This window comes from Penicillium chermesinum (assembly GCF_028974085.1).
Source record: "Penicillium chermesinum strain IBT 19713 chromosome Unknown utg000002l:1.0-5270490.0:1.0-5274688.0, whole genome shotgun sequence".
NCBI classification, from domain to species: Eukaryota; Fungi; Ascomycota; class Eurotiomycetes; order Eurotiales; family Aspergillaceae; genus Penicillium; species Penicillium chermesinum.
Genome location: NW_026695312.1, coordinates 883,694 through 911,676, shown reverse-complemented (window position 1 = coordinate 911,676; position 27,983 = coordinate 883,694). Strand labels below are relative to the sequence as shown.

The window sequence follows — 27,983 nt, the reverse complement described above, 5'->3', positions numbered from 1 at the left end:
ACCGGCGCCCATATTCTGCCGTTTACATCCCTACCGCCCACATCATCCATCATATGCGGGAGAACCAACGTCATCACCTTCGAGCTGTATTCTGGGTTTCTAAGCAGGAGCTCTGCACCAGTGAACATCGAATACCCGCTGGAAGGCTTTGGGGGCTCATAGAGAGCCACATGCCGTGTTTGTGAAGCCTAGGGGGAGCACCTGCAGAACGATTGCAATCTACCCATTAGCGCCACGCCTTATTGAGCAGCTATGCAAGCATTCGGTAGGTCATGAACACCGAAAATGGAACTGTAAGCTTCTTTGAGCCAAACTGACTGGGTTCCGGATGAACGCAGTACCGAAGAATAGACGGGTAGGTCTTGTGACGACAACATAGATATAATATCCGAATCAGACTAACCGACCCTTAGCCTCGATTTGAGCTTGTCCTGAGAGTATGAACCTTGAAATATACAGATGAGCACCGATTAACTGGACTAAAGATTATTGATATCAATAATGTGCCCCTAGGCAACAGTTCTGCTTGGGTGAAATGGCGCCTTCCGTCATCGAGTGCCACTGAATCGCAAGGGCACACCGAGAAGTCCACGATAACCGATCACCGTGCATACTGGAACTACGAGAAGGTTGTCTCTGTTAGGCTCACGATCGACAGGACGTCTATGCTGCAAGAATGCGAGATCACTTTTGAAGTCATTCAAGAATTCCATTCTTCGCCCACGTCCGAGAAAAATGTCCTGGGAAAGATCAAGCTCAACCTTGCGGAATATGTTGATAAGGTAGAAGAAGATGAGGGAGTGGTTCGTAGGTACCTCTTGTATGACAGCAAAGTGAACTGCACTGTCAGAATCGGGATTTCCATGCGCCAGATAGAAGGAGATCGCAACTTTACAACGTATGTTCATGTGCCCCATGTGCCCCGTGTACTGCATAACAAGCTAACAGAGAGCAGGCCGCCACTGAAGTCGGCCACTGTCTTTGGAGGCATCGCAAGAGTTGTTGCAGACCCAGGCGACTCTGACGAACTCGGCCACCTTCCCTCTATGAACACCAAGAGTCGTGAAATTTCAGATATGCAAGACATGTATCGCCGAACCTTAGCAGCCTCCTGGATATCCCGCCCATGTGATCTCCCTGCTGACAAGCTGATCGAGGAAATATTTAAGGGGGGCTCCTCGCGGAACGATTCACATCCAGATCTCCATACCACTCAGGTTGGAGAAACGCATAACGATAATTCTTTGGCCACCGAACCGGCCGAGCGACAAACACGATCTGGAAAGAGGTTATCTCCAAGCTTTGAAAAGCGGCCGAAAAGCTCATCAAGCTCCGCTGGGGGTGGAAAAAAATCCAGAATCAGTCACAACCCTTGGACATTCGCAGAAAGGTGGCAGCTTGGAAGAGCATCTCCATGATGGAAAGGGTCGCACATGGAAGAGCCGTAACACAGAGCATGAGTTATCGGAATTTGATGTACGCCCCGACCTGCGAAGCTGGGAAATAAGAGCTAAGGATTAGGAATGAAATCATGTTCCCGGCATATGGGTTATCGTTCCCATACAAAGATGCGCCCAACTAAGCGTAAACAGATCTTCGACTCGGGCCCGAAGTACCATTAAAATCAGTATTGTCTTATACTTATCTGTAAATACTACCAGATCAGACCTAGGCGGATCTGGCTTCGTGGTAACTCTGTAAGCGTCGTTCTCTTATTCTCGTAGTTTAAACATTGGAGTGCCGCCGTACAACAACTGTCGGGGCGGACGCCCCGGGGCACCGCCCCACCGGCCATATCGAGGCCCCCAAGCCGACCTTGACATCTTTCCTCTCTCTACCACCCACCCAGTCACCCGGCAAACACTTTCTCATCCCATTTCTTCCCATTCGCCTCCACCTGCTAATACCTGGGGCACCGGCTGACCTTGTATTCCTGATTGGTATACGGAGCCCGGCCAGCGCGACTTTGGAGCCTTCCCCACCTTCCACGATGAAGATCATGCGCGCACAGTGATTCACGGTTCACGGCATGGAGAGAACACGGGTGGCCAGGGTATTCTTCAGCCAAGCGCAGACCCTCGAGATCACATATGGCATTCACTAACGACGCCGCCTCTAGGTTGACCATGTGATCTTGGCTCGCCGAGGCGAACAGGTCGACGGAAGCCTGCACCTCACCCCTCACCACTTGATTTTCTCCCACGTTCCCCCGGCTTCAAACGAGGACCGAGCAACAGGCACTCCAGTCAGGCCCAAGGAGCTCTGGTTTACTTATCCTATTATCTCCCTGTGCACACTGCGACCGGCCCCCGCAGCCTCCCGCCAGCTCTCCTCCATCCGCCTTCGGTGCCGCGACTTTACTTTTGTCTGCTTCTATTTCACCGACGAAATAAAAGCCCGAACTGTCTTCGACAGCATCAAGCAGTGGACTTGCAAATCCGGTCGCCTAGAGAAGTTGTACGCTTTCAGCTACCAACCACCACCTCCGGAGAGGGAGCTTAATGGCTGGGATCTGTATGACCCTCGCAAAGAGTGGGATCGTCAAGGACTGAACGCCCCTAACTCAAGATGGCGTCTTTCAGAAATCAACGTCGACTATAGTGTGGGTATGCCCACCGAATGGCCTTGTGATCGTATTAACCTGTATAGTTTTCACCTACCTATCCCGCCTTGATCCCGGTACCCTGTTCAATTTCCGACAATACAATAAATTATGCTGGTCGATACCGCTCGAGGGCAAGAATTCCTGCTTTGACATATCTTCACCCTGTCAACAACTGTACCATCACGAGAAGTTCTCAGCCTCTGGTAGGTGTGCGCGGGAACCGTAGCATTCAAGACGAAAAGCTACTTGCAGCTATCTTTTCTACCTCACGGTCAGAGCGCCCATTAGGCAACTTTGCGCAAGCTCAAACCAATCTTGACAGAGAAGCCTCTGATTCGAGCACTGACACAGAGCCTCAAATTATCGAGGCAGATGATGTGAATCCGGAAGAAATCGAGGACGACATGTTGACATCGGCTCAAGGGGACTCTGAAGAGCAAAAGAAATTGATCTATGGTGCCCAGCAAAATAATTTGATCGTTGACGCGCGTCCCACTGTCAATGCGTTCGCTATGCAAGCTGTCGGCTTGGGTTCTGAAAACATGGATAACTATAAATTTGCGTCAAAGGCCTATCTGGGCATCGATAATATCCACGTTATGCGGGACTCGCTGAATAAGGTGATTGATGCTCTGAAGGAGACAGATGTTACCCCGCTTGGGCCTAATCGAGAACAGCTCAACCGGAGTGGGTGGCTTAAGCATATTACTGGGATCTTGGACGGAGCTGGATTGATTGCTCGTCAAGTGGGTCTTACCCATTCTCATGTTTTAATTCACTGCTCGGATGGGTGGGACCGAACAAGCCAACTGAGTGCTTTAAGCCAAATTTGCCTCGATCCTTACTTCCGAACTCTCGAGGGATTCATGGTTCTGGTTGAGAAGGACTGGCTTTCTTTCGGTCACATGTTCCGTCATCGGTCTGGGCATCTGAGCAGTGAGAAATGGTTTCAGGTCGAGAATGAACGCATCGGCGGCGGTGACAACAACCGAGGTGGATTTGAAGCCAGTGGCGCCGGCAAGGCCATCGAGAACGCCTTTCTAAGCGCCAAAGGGTTCTTCGGAAGGGATAACACTAGCCGGGATTCTCTACCCGAGTCAGACGGAGAGCTCCAGAACTTCGATGGCGAACCTACCGCAAAAAAGCCCAGCCCCATCCCACGTTCCATCGTTGCTGAGAAAGAGATTACGAAGGTTAAGGAAACAAGTCCTGTCTTCCATCAGTTCCTTGATGCCACCTACCAGCTCCTTCACCAATACCCGACGCGCTTTGAATTTAATGAGAGATTCCTTCGCCGGCTACTGTATCATCTTTATTCGTGCCAATTCGGCACCTTCCTGTTCAACAGCGAAAAGGAGCGAAAGGACTTAAATGCGCGGGAACGGACAAGGAGTGTATGGGATTACTTCCTAGCTCGTCGCGAACAGTTCACCAACCCGCAGTATGATCCATTGGTCGACGACCACCAGCGTGGGAAAGAAAGGCTCATTTTCCCATTGCTCAATGAAACTCGATGGTGGAGTGAGGCTTTTGGTCGCTCAGATGCGGAAATGAATGGCCCACTCCCGTCTGGCCTTCCGGTCCCCAGCAAAGACGAAATTCCTAAGCCCAGTCGCACTCCGGTCCCGGCCGGTGTTGAAACGGCTCAGAAAACAGGGACACCCCCAGTCACGCCTTCAAAGGTTTCCGACGCTGCTACTGCCGGCATTGCAGCTGTCACTTCTGGGATCTCGCAGCTCTCGGTTTTGAAGTCCCAACCCAAGGACCGACGGGGAGACAGCAGGGAGGAACAGATGGAGGTCGAGCTGAACTGAGAATGTCACATAAATGCCATGTAACAAGCGACGGTATCCATGTCGAGAAAGGACTTTCATGTGAATTGCGACTAGAAAATGATTTAGTTCTCCGGCGGAACTGCAATACATCGTGGCAAGAAATTTCCGGCAAAGCCATATATTTTCGGGCAATGAGGAGTGTACTTCCATTTCAAACCTAGCCTAATGAACACGCGTGGAAGTCGGGGTGTGGTTTCATTGAAAGTACTTTGTTAATCACCTAAAAGGAGCTTTTCCGAAACTAGGCAAAGACGTATCCCAAAAGCGCAACCTCAACGACAAAGTACAGGCAAGCAATAACAACCGAAGAAGGAGTTTTGGTGGACTACAGGAGCCAGGACTGCATGGGCTGTGTTCTTGTCTTGTAGTGCATTTACAACCACTTTTGAATCATTCAGGAGTGAAGGCTGTGGGCACGACTAAGTATCTTGCTAGGAGGATCTAATCGGCAGCATCCCAGGGAATTCATGATTCCAATACATATAGGGTTCCTCTTTCTACGATTCCCGTGTATTCTGTACCAAAGGCCTAATACTTTGCGTAGTAGCACCTGCTCTATCTACGTCTCAGATAACCAGCCACCCTGCAGGATGATTATCAGATCCCTCGAACTTCCCGGGCCAGGTGAGTCGTCTTCTTTGCATAGGGTCAAGCGTCAGGACTGTGTTAGTGGCATTCAAAGCTTCTCGAACTACCATTGTTTCGACTAACTAGATCCATTGGTGTAGTTTGCGCCTTAACCACCAGGCCTAAATTTACTGCCTTATAAACCAGGCATAAGCACTTGTCCCGATTTGGCAAACAAGGTGGTTAGTCAGACTAAGCGAGGAAGCCCTGGCAGACCCACTCCACGGTAGAGCCCTAGCGAAAAAATTCCCCACTATTGAGATTCGCAACTCCGAGCGCCTCTCGACCTTCGCCCTTCGTCGACAATCCCCCTCACCAATCCACACACGTGTTCAACATGGCCGCTGTTCAGGGTGCTATCTCCAAGCGCAGGAAGGTATGCCAAAGATTGAATCGCCCAACGAATCGGCCAGGGCCTCATTAACGTTATGTCACTTAGTTCGTCGCCGACGGTGTCTTCTATGCCGAACTGAACGAGTTCTTCCAGCGTGAGCTGGCTGAGGAGGGTTACTCCGGTGTTGAGGTTCGCGTGACTCCCACCGTCACTGATATCAGTTAGTTCGCCCCTTCTCAATATCCTCAGATCCGAGTTGGTGTTATGTGGAAGATCTGGCATGGAATACGGTCTCGCCAAGTAGAAGAATTGCGGGCAGGTCGGAGGACACCATGCGGATCTTTCCGCCAATCGATAATTTCGTCCATGAATTTCTGAAACACTCGACTAATATATTGCTTTTCCTCAGTCATCCGTGCTACCCACACCCAGGAGGTCCTCGGTGAGCAGGGTCGCCGCATCCGCGAGCTCACCAGCTTGATCCAGAAGCGTTTCAAGTTCCCCGAGAACTCCGTCTCCCTGTACGCCGCTAAGGTCCAGAACCGTGGTCTTTCCGCCGTCGCCCAGTGCGAGTCCCTCCGTTACAAGCTCCTCAACGGTCTCGCCGTCCGTCGTGCCTGCTATGGTGTTCTCCGTTTCATCATGGAGAGCGGTGCTAAGGGTTGTGAGGTTGTTGTGTCCGGAAAGCTTCGTGCTGCCCGTGCCAAGTCCATGAAGTTCACTGTACGTCTACACTGCTGGTATTGCGCGGCGTATGCAATTGGTGATAGCAGAAGTGATTTCGGTTGTGATTTTATGCACTATGCACCGAAATATACACATCACTGCCCGTTATCAACCCTGCGCTATGCCAAGATTCTGAACAACTTAAAGAGCAGTTAACTAATTCGTTCTCAAAGGATGGTTTCATGATCCACTCCGGTCAGCCCGCCAAGGAGTTCATCGACTCCGCTACCCGTCACGTTCTCCTCCGCCAGGGTGTCCTTGGTATCAAGGTCAAGATTATGCGCGGCTCCGACCCCGAGGGCAAGTCTGGCCCCCCAGAAGACCCTCCCCGACTCGGTTACCATCATCGAGCCCAAGGAGGAGCAGCCCGTTCTCCAGCCCATCAGCCAGGACTACGGGGCCAAGGCCCTCGCCGCTCAGCAGCTCGCCGAGCAGCAGCGTCTGGCCGAGCAGCAGGCTGCCGAAGCCGAGGGTGGTGCCGAGGGTTACGCTCAGGAGTAAATGTTTTCTTGAATATCCCTTTCTTTCCTTCCTGTCATAACCTATCCTCCATGACGCTACCTCACGCAATCAAAATTACATGAAGACTTCAAAAGCTTGCTATTGCATTTATTGGACTGTGTGTATATGTATAAGTTTTCGTAGCATTTCAGGAATACAGCAGGCACGATCATCACATCGTCATGCTTCGAAGAAGCCAATGGAGCCGGTGTCTCCAGGTCTCATGATTACCGCTAAATCTTGGTTAAAGGTTTCTAGCTTCGCCATAGCCTGGTCTTCACAGAATGATTAGTCCCAGAAGTGCGGGCATGCTAAGCACAACAGAAACAAACGCCGGGACGACGGTTGGGAAGAAGTACTAACTTGCATTCGTAAACAGGTATGAAAGTTTGTGTATTGCTTTTGCCTCTTAGGGGGGGTCTAATAGAATATGCCCTACTAGTATTTCAATGGAGAACCTCCTCATCAGTCATCAGGTGCATCACAAAAATGCAACGACAGAGCTATAGCCAATCATCTACAGGAAAGGCTCAATGTTGATCTCGAGCGTGCTGACAGGGTATTTCAGATCGTACTTCTCCAGCACGGTAGGGTGAAGGACACCGAAAGCACCAAGCACATACTCCTTACCACCGATGCGAGCATGGATAGATGCTGCGTGGCCGGGGAAGTATGTTGGGTCTGTAATCACATGATTAGGAAGTGCAGTAAATGGCAGCGTGAAACATTCAAACTTACCATTCAATTCCTTAATGAAGTACTGAGACTCACCAGTGGCCGGGTTGGTGAGGCCCTCCTCGCCAATGATGAAAGCACTCTTCAGCATGGCCATGACACGGTCCAAGAGGCCATGCACAACCTCGAAACCACTGCTGCGACCATACCAAGCGGCAGCAAAGTGACGCTCGTTACGGCTCTTGCGCTCAAGTGCCAGATCCTTGAACGCAACATCGCTGACCTCAAAGATCTTCATGGGAACGGTGTGAGTCTTGTTCTCGCGGATGGTCTTCAGCAGACCGGGCAGAAGGCTGGTGCGAACAACCTGGAACTCCATAGTCTTAGGGTTAGCAAGCTTAACAGCCGTGTTGCCGTCGTCTTTGCGGTTCAACCAGCCGAAGTTCTCATCGTGTGAACAGAGAATCAGAGGCAGGACCTCCGACCAGCCGGCCATGGCGGCCTCGATACGGATAATATCGGACAGCTTGTTAATGGGCAACGGCTGGGCGATTGTACCGGACTTGCTGGGGAAGGAGCGGGGAAGCGAGTTGAAGCCATAAGCAATGGCCACATCCTCCATGATATCGCACTGGTGGAGGACATCGGCACGAGTGGGGGGAATCTCAACATCGATGATGTCTGGGTTTGCTGATGGCTTAGCTCGGTAGGCCATCTTAGTCAATAGCTCGCTGATCTCAGCACCGGAAAGCTTCAAGCCACAGCACTGGTTGATGTAGGAGATCTCCGCTTGAGCGGTACGAGGCGCGATATCAGGAGTTACTCGTGTTTCGCCATTGTGTTCGGAAACAATCTTGACGGGCTCGATCGTGAATTGCTCGGCAGTGTATTCGGAGAACATAGTGACCATCATGCCTGTTTCGTTAGACATTACTCTAGAATAATAGGACGAAGAAACTCACGGTTCACAATCTCGAGCTTGGTCTTGTCGAGAGCAGTGATCTCAATCAAGACATTCTTGGTATTCAGGCTGATTTTAGAGTGGTCGCCGTTGATAATGGGAGGAAGAGAGCAGATAGTCTTCTTGGAGTCGTAGATGACGGGATAAACTGGGCTATCCCGAATGATGTGCAAGTATTTGCCCAGCTGCTGGTGCTTCTACAAAGTCCAAGGACATTAGCCCATGACACGCTGTGAAATATGTTACTCATACCTCGTAGAAAGTCATCAACTCCTCGCCATCCATCTCCTTCGTTTGATTCAATGGCACAAACTTGATATCTTTGGGAGGCAAAGCATCGTACGTGAAGGGACCCTGGATGGTGTCAAGGTCATGAGTACCGATTGATACTAGGGTTCGTTGACGAGCAAGGTTCTGGTGCAGCTTGTCTTGAAGGGCAATGAAAGACTCGTAGCGGGCCTTATCGAAGGTAACGTTGCGGAGAATAGCACCCGCGACATATGGACGAATTTTGGTAGTCTTTTTGGGTGTTAGCTCCTCGAACATTCTCGCATCTTGAAAGGAACTCACATCTTCCTTGACGATGATCTCCTCAAGCTTGCCTGGGTTCACCAATTTGTAGTTAGGAAGAGACCTCCGTTGTAAGAAAATGTTGAGCATAAGGGCAATTCCCTCGAAGCACAGTAGATCATATCTATTTCTTGTCTTAGTCCTAGCGCTGTATTCTTCTAGATTGGTCTGCGTACCGGTTGGCAGGAATCTCGATCTTGAGCTGTGGAGGTTCCTGGACACCATCGACGATCGGTCGGTCTGAGTTGGTAGTCTAAATGCTCTTAGTACCGGGGCGATAATTCTGGGGACTTTTGCGAGGGATTTACGTCTTCATCGAGCTCAATGCCTGGTTTTTCTTGTCAGCGCATGCCCCGCAGAACTCTATCGATAGAGGAACTCACCAAACTCAAAGCACAGCTCATCGAATTCTTCAGTAGTATATCTTGGTAAGACAGACGACGTTAGATATATCTCATATGGCAAATAGACTCGAGATTGACATACTCTTCGGCCCAGCTCCTTGAAGAGAGCGGCCTTGTCGACCGAGATAGTGGGCATGGTGGGGGAGACAGTCGCAATGTGATGCGATGCAAATCTGGGAAGATTGGTATGTATTAGTAAACACAGTGATCAGATACACCTTCCAAGGAGATCCAGTCGGGCATACCAATTCCAAAGCACTTGGGGACGCTGGGGACAAGAGGGGACTAGGTATGACTCCGAGTCGGACTTTAGAAATTCTGCGCGCGAAAGCCACCACCGCCACACTCCCCCTCTTTATTACAGTTCCGTATGGTATTGTCACCACCCAGGCCAATCTGGTTGAATCTCCCTCTGTTGAAGCAACAATGGGGGCCGCGGGGCTAAGATATGACACTATATGGCCCGTGCTTTTTGTATGTAATTTACCGCTCACCGCGGTGTTGTCGCTGAAAGCTCAGAGTGATGCGAGTGATAACCCCCCGGTCGTTGCTATCGATCAAGATCCCTGGATCGCCATAAGCCTCTTGGAAGATTGCGTCTCACAGCTTCATTAGTCGGCAGTACGTAATACAGTTCCCGTTCATCCAATTGCCTCGCGGTGCGCAGCTCTGCTCTGCCAGTTTGGTTGTGGTGGCCTGCGGCCCAAAACCCCACGAAACCTCGCTCCGGCCGCTCTCCAACGACCATCACCCTCTCTCTACCCTGCCACCCCCAAACCGTCATCCCGCGCGTCCAGAACTAACTGTTTCACGGGATTAGCTGAAATTCCGTTGGGTGCATGCCGTCGCTGTTCCTCTGAAATCGCATTTAATCTCTGTTTCGCTGGGTCGAATCAACTCACCCCCGATATCAACCCTGCCCTCAGGACGGGTCCTACCACCTCCACACCTCTTAATACACGCCTTATTCCCCATTCGCGATGGAGGGTCAAAACGAGAATGATGAGCTCTACCCCATCGCGGTGCTCATTGATGAGTTGAAGGTACGGAACGATATCTGCTATCCCCCTCGCCAACCCCCTCCATCGCTCATGGAGGGCGATCAGTCCTTTGACAGCCGCAAACTTACAAGAATGTAATATAGCATGATGATGTACTCCTCCGCCTCAACGCCATCCACCGTCTTTCCACGATTGCTCTTGCTCTCGGCCCCGAGAGAACCCGGGATGAGCTTATCCCATTCCTCGACGGTTGGTTTCCCTGTTCATTCCCATATCGAAGGATATACAAACTGACAGCATTACAAAATCAGACTCTGTGGAGGATGAAGATGAGGTTCTAACTGCGCTGAGCGAGGAATTGGGGAACTTCACAGAGTATGTCGGTGGACCTGAATACGCGCACGTGCTCTTGTCTCCGCTTGAGAACCTGGCTGCGATTGAGGAACCATTGGTCCGAGAGAAGGTAAATTGAAGACAGATGGAAATCGTTTTAGGATTGCTATTGACGTGTGATATAGGCAGTCGAATCGCTGAATAAGGTCTGCGAGCAGCTGAACGAAAGCCAAGTCGAAGAGCACTTTGTCCCGTTGACTATTCATCTTTCCAAAGCCGACTGGTTCACCTCCAAGGTCTCTGCCACAGGTCTTTACAGCACACCATACCGGAAAGCCACCCCTAGCACTCAACAGACCCTCCGCCAGCAGTTCGGAGCCCTTGTACATGATGAGACCCCCATGGTGCGACGACAAGCGGCCAACAACTTGGCCAAGTTCGTCAAAGAGATGACTGCCCCCGTAGTGATCGAAGAAATGATACCCCTTTTCCAATACCTTGCGAGCGATGATCAGGACAGCGTGCGCCTACTGACGGTGGATATCCTCATATCGATCGCGGAGGAAATTCCCAAGGAGCAACAGCCCAGCCACGGAGTGCTGTTGACTTCGTTGCGCAACCTGTTCGAGGACAAAAGCTGGAGAGTGCGATACATGGTTGCCGATCGATATGAGAAGGTTTGTCCGCATTGATAAGGCCCAGGCCTGCTGTTTGGAATGACTATACTAATATATGATGTAGATCGCTAAAGCCGTGCATGAGGAAGTCGTTACCCGCGATATGGTTCCGGCTTTCGTCAAGCTCCTCAAAGATACCGAAGCTGAGGTTCGCACTGCCATTGCTGGCCAGATTCCGGGTATGTGCTGCGCTTTTCTTGGAAACCAAACCACATATACTAACGCTATCTTTAGGATTCTGTACTTTGATTGACCGCGATACCCTGTTGAACGAGATCATGACCAGCGTAGAGGATCTCGTCTCAGATCAATCTCAGCATGTTCGGGCGGCCCTCGGAACTCAAATTAGTGGTCTTGCACCTATCCTAGGCAAGGAAGAGTAAGCAAATCTACATTGGTTCGAAAGAACCGAAAACTAACTTGAAGTCCAGAACTATTGCGCACCTCCTCCCTATGTTCCTCTCCATGCTTAAAGATGACTTCCCCGATGTTCGCCTTCACATTATCTCGAAGCTTGAACAGGTGAACCAAGGTATGTGTTCAGAATCTGAAGTTGACACATATTCGTTCGCAATCTAACCTGAATCTAGTCATTGGTATCGACCTTCTCTCGCAGTCTCTTCTTCCCGCTATTGTCCAGCTGGCTGAAGACAAGCAATGGCGCGTTCGTCTCGCCATCATCGAATATATTCCCCTTCTCGCCAGCCAATTAGGGGTCAAATTCTTTGATGAACAGCTTAGTGATCTCTGCATGGGATGGCTGGGCGACACTGTTTTCTCAATCCGCGAAGCTGCTACTACTAATTTGAGGAAGCTCACAGAGGTCTTTGGAGTGGACTGGTCCAAGGAGTCTATTATTCCCAAGGTGGTTGCTATGGGTCAACATCCTAACTACCTTTACCGCATGACGACATGTTTTGCTATTTCAGTGAGTAGCCCATTACTCTGTTCAAAAGACACATACTCATTCATCAACAGACTCTTGCCCCCGTTGTCACCCTCGAAATTATCGAAAACTCTATCCTGCCCATCCTGGAACGCCTGGTGACAGACGAAATCCCCAACATCCGATTTAACGTTGCTAAGTCGTACGCTGTGCTTATTGACACCCTTCGCCGTCTGCCTGAGGGAAAAACTTTGACTGAAGTTGAGAAGTCAGGAGAAATCGCCACTCCTTCGCCAAAGAGCCAGGATGTCATCCAGCAAAGGGTTCTACCCAGCCTCGCAAAACTTCAGGAAGATGATGACGTTGATGTCCGGTATTTCGCTACCACTGCCACTGGCAACCCGGAGGAAGCTATGCAGACTTCCCCGTGAAGCGGGTCATTGGAGTTCTTAGCATGAAGTGGAGAGTTGCTTTCTCAGTAAATGACAGACAACAGAAATAACCCTGTTCCCGAGGACTGGTTATCCTGTCAGCCTTAGAGATTAACCAGCCCCGGGATAAGATGTCTTGATGGCGTTTTTTAATGTAGAGGTTTCTTTTATCCATACATAACGGTCTCTGCCCTTCCCGAGATAGTCATAAAAAAAGCAACGACAAAAATTTAATCAGTTCCAATCGAAGCCGGTAGTCTCCTTTTGGTGCAAGGGTTCTATATATGGTAGCGAGCATAAAAAATGTGGTGCTTGGGCTGTGGGCGATAACTTCTTCCCTCAGCAGCCGGCCCTTTGGAGCCTTGGTCAATTGAAAACACCTATTATCTGTTGCATGCACCGCTACTTTAGATACAGCGTCCCTTTGGACTCCCTATTTTGAGCTTTGTATGGAAAAGAGAAGTTTAGGATTGAGGGAAGAGCTACTGAGAGCTGCCTGATATAGCTCTTGACAAGGCTACCATGCTAGTACTGGTCTCTCAAAATACACACAGAATATACTGTAATTAACAATGACACCCTTTACATTTTACGTCAGGTTACAAAACAGGAAATTTCGCGGATTGGCAATATAAAGTTGATATTTGATTTGGGTGTGATACCTCGGACAAATGAAATTTCACCATTTGTCAGCCGCACTGGCTCCACCTGGGCACCTGCTGGACAGGGCTCTCTAGAGACCCATCACGTATCATTGACACTTGTCATTTTCAAACACTAAGAGGCCCTCAGTGATATTGTCATACTACTGCCTGGGAGACTGAGCATACTGACTTGGAGACATTTCTTCCCTGTTCGGTTTACCTGGACTTGTGTTCCTCTACTTGGTATCTATTCCATTAGTCAGTCGAGCGTGGGATCGCAAATCCTTTCCATATTCCAGTCATAATTGCTTGGATAATAGGATCAGACATGGGGCTCTCATGGCCATATCATTTTGTGTCGCTCACGCAAGAGGAAGTCCTCCAGCGGCGTGAGCTTCTTGACCGCCGAGGACAGATAGCCCAATGGTCCATTCTTATGGCCATCATCGGAATCAAGTATCTTCAGAGTTGGACAAAGGCTTCTCAGGCAGGCGGTAGGCAACGCGGAGCTGCCTCATGGTGGGATCATTCAATTGTGACGGGATGGCTTGAAAGCCGGCGACAATACGCTATTTGCGGATTGTGGCTACTGTGGCTGTTGAGTCTTTGTGTATGGAACAGTGGAGATGGTATGGACCTTTCTCATCTTAGGCTCAGAACGCCCGTTGACAATAAGCTTACTTATTTACAAGATTATCTCCACTTGACGAAGGCATTGGGTCATGTTGCGCTCAGTCAACTGCCCTTGCAGGTCTTGATGTCGCCCGCGGCATACATATCGACATCCAAGCCCGCGGCTGCCTCGATCTTCTCATTTCTGACTTCAGTGTCACAGAGCACCCTGACTCCCTACCATCGCCTTTTTGGCAGGATGGTCATATTACCTCTTCTTTTCACCCATGCTACGCTATACTTATTGTTCTTCATACAGTCCGTCGACCCTGAATTTGGAACACTATTTGCAAAGCGCGTTCAAGATTTGGATGTTCAATGTGGCATCTCTGCCTTGTTGTGCGCGATATCATTTCTTTTCTTCACGAAGCCGCGAGTTGCTGCACCCAGGGATGCAACTAAAAAAGCTGCTGGGTCTATACAGGAGCGTCGAACATCTTTCTACTGGGGCCATATCTCGCTGGCAGCTTTCTTATGCGCTTCGGTGTATTATCATGTCGTATATGCTCAAAAGTATATGCTTCAAACGATGGGTGCATTTGTTTTGAATGGCGTATTTTCTTGGGCGGCGGTTCGATGGGCAGCACTGACAAGGCATCGAAATGAGTCCACTACTCTCGCGATGGCCATTGCTGTGCTTTTCTCTCTACTAGTATAAGTATTGCTTCAATAGCATACAAGTGAACACGAAGTCCTTTGAATTATAGTTTGGATCAAGAGCTGGATCGAAATCTGATAATCAGAACAATATTTCTAGGGTAGTGTCATGTGCTACAAGTACGAGGGGACAAGCTGGGACCCCACAAAGAAAATACTACAAGGCTTGACTGAGTACTTGAAAGCCGTTCTCAGTATGTTTATCTGGTTGTTGTGGTTGCCGATGACTTGATATTTCATTATGAAGAACTTGAATGAAAATACTAATAGTGGACCTTGCGATCGAAGGGGCATCTGGGCGGGATCACAGTGACATGTGGGCGATTATGAACTGAGCTGGAAATAACTAATTGGGGTCCATCTCCGCAAACACTTTCCGCCACGCGGAGCGATCAATAAACTTCAAGCTAGACTAGTTACTATGCCTGGGACGCCGGAATCTAACCCAAGACAAATGGAAATAGCGCAGACAAAGGGCATATGTTAGACCAAAAATCAGTCCTGGATTCACATCGCATTGTATGGGGAGCCCTGGAGCTGTCCCTGCGGCTTACGTTCCTCCTAAGCGTGGCTTGGCGCGATCTAGGCCAGGTCGGCTGGAATTTGATCGTCCCTCGCCTTTTCTCTCCTCGTGTTCACTTCTTTGAACCTCGCATACCTTCGCCAGATGGCAGGATGCGACCCCAACGCGTGATCCTGCTTCTTGCATTCATCTTTTTTGCTGTTTTCTCTTTGATCCTCCTCCAGAACCCGAAACCCAGACGGCTGCCTGTAGACCTTCCACCCCCCGAGCCTCTCCAACACCCGAAACCCCGTGCGGGCCAGACATGCCCCCCGGGAGAAGGTACACCCAATCGCGTACCTGATTCAAAATGCCCAACAGCAATTCGAGCATACCTACGCTCGTCAGTCGACCAACCTGGCCGAGGCGGTGCAGGAGTACAAGCGTCGCTACAAGATGCACCCCCCGCCTAACTTCGACAAGTGGTTTGAGTTTGCGCAGGCCAAGGGTGTTCAGCTGATTGATGAGTTTGACTCGATCTACCATTCATTGCTGCCATTCTGGGCCCTGCACCCGCAAACCATTCGGGAGCGCGCTCGCGAGACCCTCGGCTTTGACAATGCCGTCCTCGGGGTGTTGATTCGGAATGGCAGAGTGACTTTGACCGATGGGGGAGGCGACGGCTTCAAATGGCAACGCGAAGCTACTGTTGGGATGATGAAGGATTTCGTGAAGTATCTGCCAGATATGGACCTGGTCTTCAACACCCATGATGAGCCTCGTGTGGTGATTCCTGCCGAAGACCTCCAACGTTTGGTGCAGGTTGCCACAGACCGTTCCATCCCATCTTCCTTCCAGAACCCCAGCCCTGCCAATGCCTGGTCGCCGCGAGCAACGGATATCAACAAAGGCGACCGCATCGACGAAGTTCGCACTACTCGGTTCAATCGATTTGCGCACCAGCCTACCTGGACCAACTCTCGAATCTCTTGCCCCGTCAATAGCCCTGCTCGATCCCTCGAAGATGACCCGGCAGATGATGATGCGTCCTACGCACACGGAGAATTGGGTTTTATCTACAACACCACCGCTTTTTCGGATATCTGCTATACCCCTTCTCTGCGCTACTCGTATGGATTCTTCGACCGCCCCAATGCGTTCGACGTGGTCCACGACCTCTTCCCCGTATTTTCGCAGAGCAAGATCTCCAGCTTCCAGGATATCCTGTACCCTAGTCCCTGGTACTGGGCAGGGAAAGTGTCATATGACAAGCGCAAGGATTATGCTTGGGAGGCCAAGACCAATCACCTCTACTGGCGAGGGTCGACAACGGGTGGATTTTCTCGTGCTGGTGGTTGGCGACGTCAGCACCGTCAGCAGTTTGTGGACAACTTGCATCCCCTGAGGGACACTAAAGTGCTCACACAGCAGCCGGATAAGACCTGGGTCTCACAGGTAGTGAAGCAGGAACTGTTCAAAGACATGTACGATGCTAAATTCACCCTGATTGGCCAGTGTGATCCGGATGACTGCCATGCTCAGGAGGAGTACTTTGATGTTGTCAAGGCTGCTGGGCAGCAGGACGCATGGGCCCATAAGTTCCTGGTCGATATCGATGGAAACGCTTTCAGTGGGCGTTTCCATGCCTTCCTGCTTAGCAACAGCTTCGTTTACAAAATCGCTATTTTCCGTGAGTGGCACGACGAGTGGCTTAAGCCTTGGGTGCATTATGCGCCCCTCAGCCTGAAGGGCAATGACTACGCAGAAAGCCTGCGGTACTTTGCCTCTGAAGAAGAGGGTAAGAAGGTTGCGCCGCGGATCGCGGCCCAGGGTCAAGACTGGGCTCGGAAAGTGCTTCGAAAGGAAGACCTGGAGGTTTGGTTCTTCCGTCTGTTATTGGAGTAAGTTCATTATGCCATCTGGCTTGAGGCATGTTCTTTACTGACTTCGATACTATCAGGTATGGCCGTTTAGTGGATGACAACCGCGAGCGACTGGGATTCTCGTTGTGAATGTAATACATCTGTGCGTTTCTTTTTTGGCACTTGTCTTTGTATATACCCTAATTTCTTTTATCTACCTGCTTGCTGGATCGAGATTCCAGCTCTGCGGAGGACCTCGACGAAATCATGGCTTTTTCCTTGGTATTCTTCATTATTTTTTTTTCCTTTCCCTTTTTTTTTCCGATTTCTGTCATCTGGCTTCTCTACCTTGCGGATCATTTCTTGATACCCATCCTCGATATCAGACTCGAAACTTTCAGTCATCTCACCCAAGCTATACGCTTGATTCCGAGGCCCTCAGACTGTAAATGATGCCGTCCCTGGAACTCAACTTTGGGACCTTGGAAGGCCCACCGAGGTGGAGCCGTAACTATGCGTCCAACCCCGGTGGATAACTCAAACCCTATCAGCCTTAGCTTGGTCCACACAATCGGTGAAGAGATGCTGGAATTCAGGTTCTTTCACAGCCATCCAGCCATGAAGCCAGTCTCGGGTCTTCCTGTACTCCGTTAAAAGAAGGGCAACCGAGATTAATCTGTATTATTCCCAAATCCCCTGTTTCATTGATTCCCCTGAGCAGGATCTTATACTCGGTCAGCACTCCTTTTCTAGTTCCAATCCCGGTTAAGCTCCAGGGGATTGAATGCCCTTGGATGACTAAACGATGCAACAGCCCCTTAAAGTTAAATGTCTCGGCGCGTCCACCGTCCCGAGGTTCGCGGCTCCACAGAAACGGTAGATACACTTCAGCTATTTAAGCTCTGCAAACCCCCACTTTCTGTATAATCTGCCACCTCCATCATGACCTCCGCTACAAGATACGCCGTCACCGCCTATGGCGTGTTTTCCGTATTCGTATACGGGTTCCTCGCCATTGTGAAGGGCACTTTCTTTCAAAAGCGAACAGAAAGGCAGCTCGTCGAGCTGCAAATTGGTATGTAACGCAATCCAAGGAGAGATGTGTGCTGTGACACAAACCAAAGCATTACATCGACCAGATCTCGATATTGATTTTGCGCAGCTAGTGATCGCCTTTGGAACTTGTCGAAAGACTTTGCGGGCCTCTCCCACCATATTTTGACCCTGGCCAGTGGCTTCAAGTTTCATTTAGTGAGCAACGAAGTTCCGGGGTCGACGGAGGCACAAAACTCCACGAAGCCGTTGGTCATTTTCATCCATGGTTTCCCCGACAGTTGGGCCGTATGGCGGAACGTGATCAACCAGCCCGAGCTTCAGAAGTCTGCTACCATCGTGGCCCTCGATATGCCCGGCTATGGGGGTTCCGAAGGCCTGCCGAAATATGACGGCACCAATGTCCTAGAGAAGATGACCGAGCTAATCATCACCCTTCGATCCAAGTACGGGGTCGACGATGAGACCACGAAGAACAAGAAGAAGACTATCATTCTCGCTCATGACTGGGGCTGTGTGGTCGCCATGAGACTTGCAGCAGAGGCCCCCACGGTCGCTGATCGATTTGTCCTCAGCAACGGACCTCTGGTATGTAACAAGACTCTCCTTCAGCCAGAACAACGTCTCGCTAATGTCTTTCCAGCCCGCCCTCGCCTTGTCCAATATCAAACGTTTGCTGTCCACAGCCCAGAAGAAATTTCAAGAGGCTCGAGCTGCTCCTCTCAGGGCCTATAGCCCTCTTCGCGAAGCGTGGCAAGCTCTCCGCCCTGTACTCCGACAAGGCGTCCTATCAGGCTACATTTTCGCGATGCAGCTACCCGTCCCATGGGTGAAGTACTTCTTAACGGGCGGCAACGCCTCCCTCATGCGCGACGTCCACACTGGCTCCTACGGAAAGGCAAAGTTCACTATGCGCGACATAGCCGAGTCAATGGCTAGCACTTTGGGCCCATCTCTCTCCGAGTCGAAGACCGAGACTCCCAACGGCGAGACTTACCCGACTTCAATCAACTTCAATGGCGAGTTCGCCAATATCATGGGCCCCGCTAGCTACTACCGCGAGGGAGCGGCCCAATCCCGATGGCACAAGTCCCCCGAGATCGAGGCCTGGTTGAGCGAGCACGGTGCCACTGGCCTTGACGAGGGTCTCCCCGGGTCTTTCAAGGCACCCGCAACTGTGTTCTGGGGTGAGAAGGATATCGCGTTGGAGAAAGCGATCTGCTTGGACGGAATCATCGACTTTACCTCCGCTAACAGTCAGGTCGTGCTGCTCCCCGAGTCGGGTCACTTCACGCCAGTCGAGCTGGAGAGTCGCGCTGCGTTCCTGAGGACGGTGCAGTGGTTTATTGATGGGGAACAGGGTGACGTCGGGACTGCTATTCAGGAGGTGTATCCCTCTGCACGAGTTCTCGCGCAGAAATGAGGATTTGTCGAAAGTCGAGAAAAAGAACGAACGGGGCCTGTGAATCGACCGGGATCCGTGTCGGAGCATTGTGCCACCACACGTGCAAGGGGGGGGGGGGATGCCCTGGGCCCGAGAGCTAAAATCGTGGCTTTCCAAGGTTCGGAGACATGGTAGTGTGTCTATATACTCTAATTAGTTGGCCTATCATTTATGTTATGATTTGTATGGTTCTTTAGAAGCCTGTGAGTAGAATGCGCGACTTCCTAGATCTACTGTCAGCAGACGGAGCGTAACCTATCGTAGCCCTTTGAGCGCTCGTTCGTGGGGCAACAGCTGCAGATGCAACAGAAACGGCGCTGGGAGCTCGGATCATCCCAGTGGGTTCTCCCGCCGAGGGGGGGGCCACTCGCTTTCTCTCCTTTCGATTTGGAGCTTCTGAATGGTGGCAAATCAACTGTAGCTTCCCCCTCTTTTTGTTCTCCAGTTTTCCCCAGCTGTCGCCACAGCCCCCCACGACCTCCGGATCCCCCCTTAGCTCTTCGTCTCTTCGACCCTCTCCCTCGCACGACCGCAATGCAGAGCTCGTGAACGGAACAGTCCTCGTACCCCTCGAACCTGCATCAGGTGTCACAATTCTGCGACCTGCTGGTTGACTGTCGCCAGTTGGAATCAGCATTCGACCGCGCCAACGTACTCCGGATAAATATCACAAGCTAGGCAAATGCGGATAGCTCAGCGGGTTCTGCCTTGTTTCTCGCTCTCCTTTTCTGAGACCAGGTTGCTCGGGCTTGCCCAGGTTTGCTTTGCAGCGTGAGGGAGCTTTTCGACTGCCGACGTTTTGCTGTGAGGGACCGCGGCGCGATGACTTCAGGGAATGTGTATTGCACGGTCAGGCCCCCTTCTTTTGCGATGGTGCCGAGTCGAAGAGTGTTTCGCTGATTCTAGGCTCTTTATAGCTCTTGCTGAGTGACAATTATCTTCCTGGTAATCAATGGCTATTCCCCCAGTCCAGAAGCTGTATTCTAACCCAGATCTCTAGGTGCTATGGTCTTGGCCCATTCATTGCGCGACAATGGGACCAAGGCGAAACTAGTGGCGCTTTTCACTCCGGAAAGACTGCAGCCTGCTACAGTCACTGAGCTACGGGTTAGTACAATATTACCTACTATTCTTGAGCATATGCGGCCACTTTTCGTGAACGGATGGGGTTTGTCATGTCAGAAGCAACTAATCGCAATTCGGAAATAACTAGACCGTATACGATGAGCTCATCCCGGTCAATTCCATCGTCAATGGGACTCCTGCCAATTTATGGCTTATGGAGCGCCCAGACCTTATCGCCACATTCACGAAGATCGAGCTGTGGCGCCTGACCCAGTATGAACGGATCGTCTATGTCGATTGCGATATTGTGGCTCTGCGAGCGCCAGACGAGCTATTCGCTTTGGATGTGAATTTTGCAGCAGCACCAGATGTGGGCTGGCCAGATATCTTCAACAGTGGATTGATGGTTCTTCGACCGAATCTGCAGGACTACTATGGGCTGAAGGCGCTTGCAGAGCGCGGCATTAGCTTTGATGGGGCCGATCAGGGATTGCTGAATATGCATTTCCGGGACTGGCATCGGCTCAGCTTCACGTACAATTGTACTCCTAGTGCTAACTACCAGTACATCCCTGCATACAAGCATTTCCAGAGTTCCATCAGTCTCATTCACTTCATTGGTTCGCAGAAGCCGTGGAATTTGCCCAGGCAGGTTGTGCCGGTGGAATCGCCTTACAATCAATTGTTGAGCAGGTGGTGGAGCGTCTATGATAGACATTATCGCCCAGTAGCCGTGAGTTTCTCGATTCAGTGCTTGGGTTTTATGCGTGCAACAACCTAATGCGCAAAAGGTACCCGCTCCAAAATTCTCGGAGATCATTCCGTCGCCTTACGAGACCATTGTCCTGCAAAGGCCATCTCCCCGGACTGTTCGATTTGCCGATCAATCTGACTCGACGGGAAGTGAACAATGGCCCAAGCCCTTTCACGTGCATCATCAAGATCACGGCCATCACGACGAAGATGACGACCCCGCACGTTCGCATCGCGAAGACCCAAACAGAGAAGATTCTGGTTCTGATGAGGAAATACCACTTTTAGTTTCGGGCGGGGTTGGTCATCATGGCCCTAGCCCTGCACCTGTGCTGAGCGCTGTTCCTCAATATGTCCGCGGAGAAGAGCATGTCTCTACCTTTGTGCCACTCCAATATGTCGCCCCAGAGCCCCCGACTCACCAAAGGTCGCACTATCACCAATCGCACGGTCATTCAGAAACCCATCTTCATCAACCTCAGCCCTTGCCTCCACCACCACCGGTAGAGCATTGGGAACGCTCTCGCTCGCCAGATCCGCCGGCATTCGAAGCTCCAAAAGCAGAATGGGATGCGTCTCGGTAAGGAACAGTTGTCTCTTATCTTTTCAGATGCTCCTGAATACTGACCCTTGTTTCTCTTTGTAACTTTCTAGAGAACCACCGCCGCTGCATTCTAAGCCTGAGGGTATTAGTTTGGATCAAAAGACCTACACAATGTCGCAGGATACAAACCTCTTTCAACCCCCAACTTCATACCCCGATGCCCCCAAAAACATGTACTACAAGGTTCCCGAGAACAGACCAGAGCCTGAAAAGGCCACGAAGATATTCCCCTGGGAAACGCATGCACCACAACCAACCCGCGTCTTCGCCGAGGAGCAACCTACTCCTGCCTTACCACCCGACTACACCACCATTGTCCAGTCAGACGAGGTAGAAGAGCCTGTTCTCGAACCTCAAACACCTCCGACCCGGGCCCTGTTCGAACCGTCCGCAAAATCATGGGAAGACTACAGCCGCTCTAATGCCTGGGATGAAGATCCCGATATCCAGCGCTACATCGAAACTGTCCAACAAGCCCGTCGTGGCAAGACTCAAGTGGTATCCGGGGCAGCCCAGCCCAGCTCTAGTGCTAGCAACAGCACAAGCGGCAGCTACTTTTCCTCCACTACAACAGGCAGCTCAACAGAAACCCACCGGCCCAGCACCATTATAACGGACTTCCCCACGGAAATCGAGAGACCTGGTCTACCCGTCACCCCGGCCCCTATCCGGCGTGACGTGGGACTTAGTAGTGACGACGAGAATGATGCGTCCACGGTCACCGGGCTTCCGCCTGCCGAAGGTGTCCCGAGCCAGGCGGACTGGGTGGGTGTCACGACTGATGCGTTCTCTCATCTGCTTCAGGCTACGTACTTATTGTGGCGGTTTACAGAATCCCCCTAACCCAACTCGAAGAGCTCCGTCGTCTGCAGTCCGAGGTCTTAGATGATCCGGAGATCCTGTTTAAACGTCTTGCTGCTCTTGCGAAGAATGACTCTCCTCGTTAGTGGTGGTCTGCTCCCGCAGAAGTGTCGCGATAGCGTGGATTTCTTCCGTCTTTTCTTTCCTATGCTTGGCTTAGTTTTATTCCCTGTGGATTTGCCCCTCGTTTTCAAACCTTGGGACCCTGTATGCCGGGGATCTTGCAAGCTCGGATTGTCTTGTTTTCCAATTTTTATCAGCGTATATACGCAATATGTACATAGCATTGGCATATCATTGCAGAATCTAGGGTTATATACAGCGTGCCTATGCCCCTCTTTCTTTACTACGGAGTGACCCACCCAAAAGCGTCCGCTCTTGCTGATTTCAGCATTGACTCTGCGTATAACTGCATACTTACTTAGCTAGGTGTTCTCCATCCAGAACGCCCAGTCGCCTTCCACTACTACCTGGGCAGTAGGAGAGCCCGCGTATCATGGGGGCCCTATCCAATACTTTTCAGGGAGCTCATCATTTTCCATGCAACACTTTCACCTGCTTTCCCTAAAGCATCATTGCTTGCTTCCATTCCCGGTATGCCATCTTAGAGGCCTCACGGTCCCAGACCACGGGGAGTCCAGTCCGCCTCATTTCTTAGGATCCAAAAGAAAGAATCCACATGACGGTTATCGCGGAGCTGTGTTGATTTGATCAGCCGTGCCCATGAAGATTCCAATTATCATCGACCTGAATCTGTCTGTTGGCCCCCCAATGATGGTTCTCCGCATTGACTAATCAAGGTCTGCCAAGGATGCGTAGCCTCAGGGCTACAAAGGGCTAAAATAACCCTAGTACTCAATGAAGGACGTATCATCATCAGTTCTATCTTATAAAGAAGATTTATTAGCAAAATAAATCAACTCTCACTACCGTAGGACTTCTCCCCCCAGGTCTCCTCTTACTACAAGCGTTACTTACGACTGATATCCTAGTTCTGATACTACTAGGTTCCTGTACCATATAGAAGATATCGAAAAAGTAGATCGAGGCAAGACATATCCTGGCCCACTATCCTAGCTCCATTGCTAGAGAGACCTCGGGTAGAAAAGCTTCTTCCTTTTTTTTTTTTTTTCCTTTCTGACGTGAGTAAGCTTCAATTGTCATTCACGGCCCACACTTGTGTGAAATAATGATTATAAATGAGCTCACTCGGCCTGTCTTGCCGGGTTGATCCCGTCTTAACGTGCAACACACACCGGGGGTGGGACCACCGAGTCCCACAACAATGCACGACACTTGTGACCTGCCATATAGGGTAGATATGAACTTCTTAGTGATACAGAGCCCTTCGTGGACACAATTCCAGTCCATACATGACTGTCCTACATTCTCTCTTGTTGAGCAGTTTGGTCGGAGGACGAGCGGACCCCGGCTCATGAACGGACCGAATGCATTTCGGATTGTGGTTTCCGGGGGCTATGATTTCTATAGTGACCGGAAATCGAACCTCGCATGACTTTATCAAGCCTGGAATCGACTGGTATGAGCGATGCGGTGCTCCATGGCTTTGAAACAGAGGTAGCTCTTGGCCGGTGAGAAATATGGGGACCAAACCAGTACGGGTGGCAAACGCCCTCTTTTCTAGAAGGATAGAAGACCACGGGGAGGAGCGTTGGAAGTCCGGAGTGCCAGATGCATCGAGAACCCACCTGCCCCGCCCTTCTCATTCTTTCGCAGTCTTCCAGGCGCGAGACCACAGGGTCTCCGCTTCCGGATCTTGGCCGACTCAACCACGAGACAATTGAAAACCTCCAACAGAGTTTTCAAAGTCCAACCGCGCCCAATATGTGGTTACCCGAAAGGTACCGGGCAAAAAACTAGCATTGGTCGCCTGAAAAGCAATGCACATTTACCCCCGCCATCCTGAGTAATGGCGATCACTAACGCTAGTTATAGCCAGCAACTAAGATTATACGTAATAGCCTCCTATAAGCCTCGTTTTGGCGCCGAAGTCTATTAGTCAAGAATAGCAGATCCGGTTCTCTGATTGGCCTGCGGGGCGGCAGTCAGGCCAGGCCAAGAGGCTCTCAGCCAATCAGAGCGCCGATCTGATTCTTCAGCGGGCCTTCCATGAGTTTTCTAGTAGCATTCGCCTCCAACGGGACAAAACCGAGTATGTGGAGTTTTTGGGGTTGCCGAGAGCGCCGCGCGAATTTGGCCTTTTTTCTTATTAATGAAATACCACCTCCGGGGGGTTTTGGTCGCTACTTCCCCAGTTCTTCTCTTTTGTGATCTCGTGGGCAGTTTGCGAATCGAAAATACCCCGGATTCCACTATCATCCCAGAGATCCAGGACACCATGGAAGAGATCAGTCAACAATTGCCTGCATACGGGAATGAGCAGAAGCACGAGCCTTTCTATGATGAGGAGAACATTGTCAAGCAGGGTGAGGTTCATGATGCCTTCGGTAATGAGGAGTATGCGGAGATCAAGTACAAGACTCTCAAGTGGTGGTATGTCTGATTTCCGCGAATCAACCCAAGCCCAGCTGGTGCAAGTGACTGATTTTTCTTTGACAGGCAATGTGGTCTTCGTATGTCGTGCCCTGATCTTGACGTTCAATGAGTCATGAGCATTCGTCTAACAGCCGGAATATAGTCATGATTTGCGAGTCAGTGTCGCTGGGTGTGTTATCCCTGCCCTCTGCAGTCGCTACCTTGGGTCTGGTACCGTAAGTCTATCGTCTACTTCCAACTCGCGGCATGGGTTAATGGGGATGCTTTCTAGTGGGGTCATCCTCATCGTCGGGCTTGGCCTTCTGGCAACATACACTGGTTATAACATCGGCCTCATGCGTGAGCGCTATCCGCACATCCAGAACCTTGGTGACGCAGGAGAGATCTTGCTGGGCCCCTTCGGGCGCGAACTGTTCGGCATTGGTCAATTTCTCTTCTGCCTGTTCGTCATGGGCAGCCACATCCTCACTTTCCGAGTCATGATGAACACCATCACGAACCACGGCACCTGCTCGATCGTGTTCGCACTGGTCGGCATGCTTATCTCTCTCATCCTGTCTATCCCTCGAACTATGAAGGGCATGACTTGGATTTCGTTTGCCTCGTTCGTCAGCATTTTCTCCGCTGTCATGATCACCATGATTTCTGTCGGGGTCCAAGAGCACCCTGGCCGAACCATCCAAGCTACTGTCGACACAAACTTGTACACGGCCTTCCAGGCTGTCTCGAACATCGTGTTCGCATACTGTGCTCACGTTGCTTTCTTTGGTCTGATTGCCGAGATGGAGAGCCCCCCAGGATTTCAAGAAGTCGCTTTTCATGCTTCAGGGCTTCGAAATCTGCCTCTACTTGACTGCCTCCGTGGTGATCTATTACTATGTCGGTACAGACGTGAAGTCCCCGGCCCTAACTTCCGCTGGCCCACTGATGAAGAAGATCGCCTACGGAATCGCCATCCCTACCATCGTCGGTGCTGGGGTCGTGAACGGCCACATTGGGCTGAAGTACATCTACTTCCGTCTTTGCGCCAAGTCCGGCTTGATTCACCAACGCAGCTTCAAATCCATTGGCATCTGGGTTGGTCTTGGTGTGAGCTGCTGGGTTCTTGCGTGGATCATCGCCGAAGCTATCCCCGTTTTCAGCGATTTGAACAGTCTGATCAGTGCCCTCTTTGCTAGCTGGTTCAGCTATGGGCTGAGTGGTATCTACTGGCTTCACCTCAACAGGGCGAGTGGTTCGCTTCGCCGCGCAAGATCGCCTTGACCGTTCTGAATATCGTTGTTGCGCTTTTCGGACTGGCGCTTTGTGGGCTTGGTCTGTACGCCTCGGGTACTGCCATCCACGACGACACGAACAGCAGCAGCTTTACTTGCAAGAACACCGATACTTGAATAGGAGGTTGATTGCTACTTGTATATGACCTGTTGCATTTCCACGTGAGCATTTTTGTTTTGCATTGTTTGACAGCTCTATAGACTAGAGGCTACGTATATATATATTCACGGCAATAAAATGATATATTTTACTTATTACTTCGAAACGCTCCTCCCGCTCCTCCCGCACTTGAATCTGACCTGCTATTAACTAAATTCGCCTATTTATTCTTCTAGAATTTTTTTACAACCCCTGTATGATATTGCATATACTATTGACAGGCACAACTTATTGCATCATCCCAGGTGCCTGATCAGGCACTACACGCCGCTGCCAACTGGGCATGGATTCAATTATCGCCCCGCTTATTGAAACCCAGATCCGGAAGGAATGAAGTAGAAACGAAGTATTCCATACTGCATTAGTCGATACAGGTCCTGGGACAAGAGATTCTACTTCCAACCAACAAGTCAGCGATTGGTAACTGGGCCGGGCGGGGGTCTTTCCGACGAGTGGGAGATTTCCTAACACGCACTTAATTTAAACGCTACAGCGACAACGCATTCTGCTCAAATAAAGACTTTATTCCCCTGCACCTAATGAACCGTGCAGGAATTGTCTCACTTCCCCACCGGTGCCTCCATCATAAGTGTCGGACTGCGCAGAACATGCAAAGATGAAGACGGACAATTTAGCCGAAGAGGAGGCACCATGCAGTACTCTGAATATAGCCCTGATGACATCATCCAGTGCTGTAATGGCCGGGGCTCTGTCGTTTCTACTTTATTCTGTCTAGAAAAGACAAGCCCAGGACGAAACCTGATGTGGCAAATCTCCCATTGCGCCACTAGAATTTTTACCACGAGGTTTAGTTCCATCGTGTCTGAGGGAAACGAGATACTGGCAGTGGTTTTGTTGATTTAGGACTAGGTATATCTAAGCTCCCCAATTCCTACGGCTGCGAGTGCAATTACAAACATGAGAAGATGTTCAAATTGAGTATGAATCTGAACCAGGGATAGCGACGTGTAATCCGTGTGATCTGGTCATCTGAATTTTGGGTGTTTTGCAAGTTTCTCCATATTCCTGAATATCTCAGTTAATATTAGAGGCTCGGGATGCACTCACAATGCTAATCTGGAGGGTGTGCTGATTGGACCCCCTGTGTATATTTTCAAGTTCCAGGGCCACGTAGATATGGTTCAGATTTTACATACTCGTCAACTCTCCTCCCATGTAATTGCTTTCAAAATGAAAGAGAGGGATGGTAGGAGCCTCAATAGAGGAACCCGTTTCCTACTAACGGAATCTAGCTTTTTCTTCTGGCAATAGAAGTTACTCAGTGCGGAGTAAAAATTTGATCTGGAATGCTGGATTAGTGGAAGTGATCATAATTCATGGAGCTCCCC

The 27,983-nt window shown here is 50.5% G+C and overlaps 10 protein-coding genes across 10 annotated transcripts; 9 read left to right on the top strand and 1 right to left on the bottom strand.

Moving 5' to 3' along the window:
• Positions 1 to 252: 252 nt before the first annotated feature.
• On the top strand, positions 253 to 1,521 carry N7468_001138 (N-terminal C2 domain-containing protein; the record flags this gene model as incomplete). The annotated part of the gene is made up of 4 exons (XM_058470435.1): positions 253 to 265; positions 460 to 898; positions 956 to 1,217; positions 1,387 to 1,521. The coding sequence occupies 4 exons, from the start codon at positions 253 to 255 to the stop codon at positions 1,519 to 1,521; spliced, it is 849 nt and encodes a 282-aa protein (XP_058333576.1).
• Positions 1,522 to 2,029: 508 nt separating this feature from the next.
• N7468_001137 (phosphatidylinositol-3-phosphatase YMR1) lies at positions 2,030 to 4,419 on the top strand (the record flags this gene model as incomplete). Its single annotated transcript, XM_058470434.1, has 3 exons — positions 2,030 to 2,053; positions 2,120 to 2,602; positions 2,650 to 4,419. The coding sequence occupies 3 exons, from the start codon at positions 2,030 to 2,032 to the stop codon at positions 4,417 to 4,419; spliced, it is 2,277 nt and encodes a 758-aa protein (XP_058333575.1).
• A 985-nt stretch (positions 4,420 to 5,404) lies between these two features.
• Positions 5,405 to 6,628, top strand: N7468_001136 (40S ribosomal protein uS3; the record flags this gene model as incomplete). Its single annotated transcript, XM_058470433.1, has 5 exons — positions 5,405 to 5,443; positions 5,507 to 5,621; positions 5,811 to 6,124; positions 6,301 to 6,396; positions 6,446 to 6,628. The coding sequence occupies 5 exons, from the start codon at positions 5,405 to 5,407 to the stop codon at positions 6,626 to 6,628; spliced, it is 747 nt and encodes a 248-aa protein (XP_058333574.1).
• Positions 6,629 to 7,145: 517 nt separating this feature from the next.
• Positions 7,146 to 9,374, bottom strand: N7468_001135 (phenylalanine--tRNA ligase subunit beta; the record flags this gene model as incomplete). The annotated part of the gene is made up of 8 exons (XM_058470432.1): positions 7,146 to 7,309; positions 7,367 to 8,218; positions 8,266 to 8,461; positions 8,517 to 8,783; positions 8,835 to 8,958; positions 9,011 to 9,087; positions 9,143 to 9,162; positions 9,218 to 9,374. The coding sequence occupies 8 exons, from the start codon at positions 9,372 to 9,374 to the stop codon at positions 7,146 to 7,148; spliced, it is 1,857 nt and encodes a 618-aa protein (XP_058333573.1).
• An 844-nt stretch (positions 9,375 to 10,218) lies between these two features.
• Positions 10,219 to 12,566, top strand: N7468_001134 (protein phosphatase 2A structural subunit TPD3; the record flags this gene model as incomplete). Its single annotated transcript, XM_058470431.1, has 9 exons — positions 10,219 to 10,281; positions 10,383 to 10,488; positions 10,551 to 10,702; positions 10,758 to 11,249; positions 11,314 to 11,428; positions 11,484 to 11,628; positions 11,681 to 11,781; positions 11,840 to 12,177; positions 12,228 to 12,566. 9 exons carry the CDS (start codon positions 10,219 to 10,221, stop codon positions 12,564 to 12,566), a joined length of 1,851 nt encoding a protein of 616 aa, XP_058333572.1.
• A 972-nt stretch (positions 12,567 to 13,538) lies between these two features.
• N7468_001133 (ferric reductase-like transmembrane domain-containing protein) lies at positions 13,539 to 14,540 on the top strand (the record flags this gene model as incomplete). The annotated part of the gene is made up of 1 exon (XM_058470430.1): positions 13,539 to 14,540. One exon carries the CDS (start codon positions 13,539 to 13,541, stop codon positions 14,538 to 14,540), a length of 1,002 nt encoding a protein of 333 aa, XP_058333571.1.
• Positions 14,541 to 15,019: 479 nt separating this feature from the next.
• N7468_001132 (putative capsule-associated protein CAP1) lies at positions 15,020 to 17,053 on the top strand (the record flags this gene model as incomplete). Its single annotated transcript, XM_058470429.1, has 3 exons — positions 15,020 to 15,397; positions 15,450 to 16,942; positions 17,002 to 17,053. The coding sequence occupies 3 exons, from the start codon at positions 15,020 to 15,022 to the stop codon at positions 17,051 to 17,053; spliced, it is 1,923 nt and encodes a 640-aa protein (XP_058333570.1).
• Positions 17,054 to 17,845: 792 nt separating this feature from the next.
• On the top strand, positions 17,846 to 19,379 carry N7468_001131 (alpha/beta fold hydrolase; the record flags this gene model as incomplete). Its single annotated transcript, XM_058470428.1, has 3 exons — positions 17,846 to 17,978; positions 18,066 to 18,544; positions 18,600 to 19,379. 3 exons carry the CDS (start codon positions 17,846 to 17,848, stop codon positions 19,377 to 19,379), a joined length of 1,392 nt encoding a protein of 463 aa, XP_058333569.1.
• A 1,026-nt stretch (positions 19,380 to 20,405) lies between these two features.
• Positions 20,406 to 22,665, top strand: N7468_001130 (uncharacterized protein; the record flags this gene model as incomplete). The annotated part of the gene is made up of 4 exons (XM_058470427.1): positions 20,406 to 20,507; positions 20,614 to 21,198; positions 21,257 to 21,798; positions 21,873 to 22,665. 4 exons carry the CDS (start codon positions 20,406 to 20,408, stop codon positions 22,663 to 22,665), a joined length of 2,022 nt encoding a protein of 673 aa, XP_058333568.1.
• A 2,377-nt stretch (positions 22,666 to 25,042) lies between these two features.
• N7468_001129 (uncharacterized protein) lies at positions 25,043 to 26,591 on the top strand (the record flags this gene model as incomplete). Its single annotated transcript, XM_058470426.1, has 6 exons — positions 25,043 to 25,197; positions 25,264 to 25,277; positions 25,343 to 25,415; positions 25,472 to 25,936; positions 25,989 to 26,289; positions 26,379 to 26,591. The coding sequence occupies 6 exons, from the start codon at positions 25,043 to 25,045 to the stop codon at positions 26,589 to 26,591; spliced, it is 1,221 nt and encodes a 406-aa protein (XP_058333567.1).
• Between the last annotated feature and the right edge of the window lie 1,392 nt (positions 26,592 to 27,983).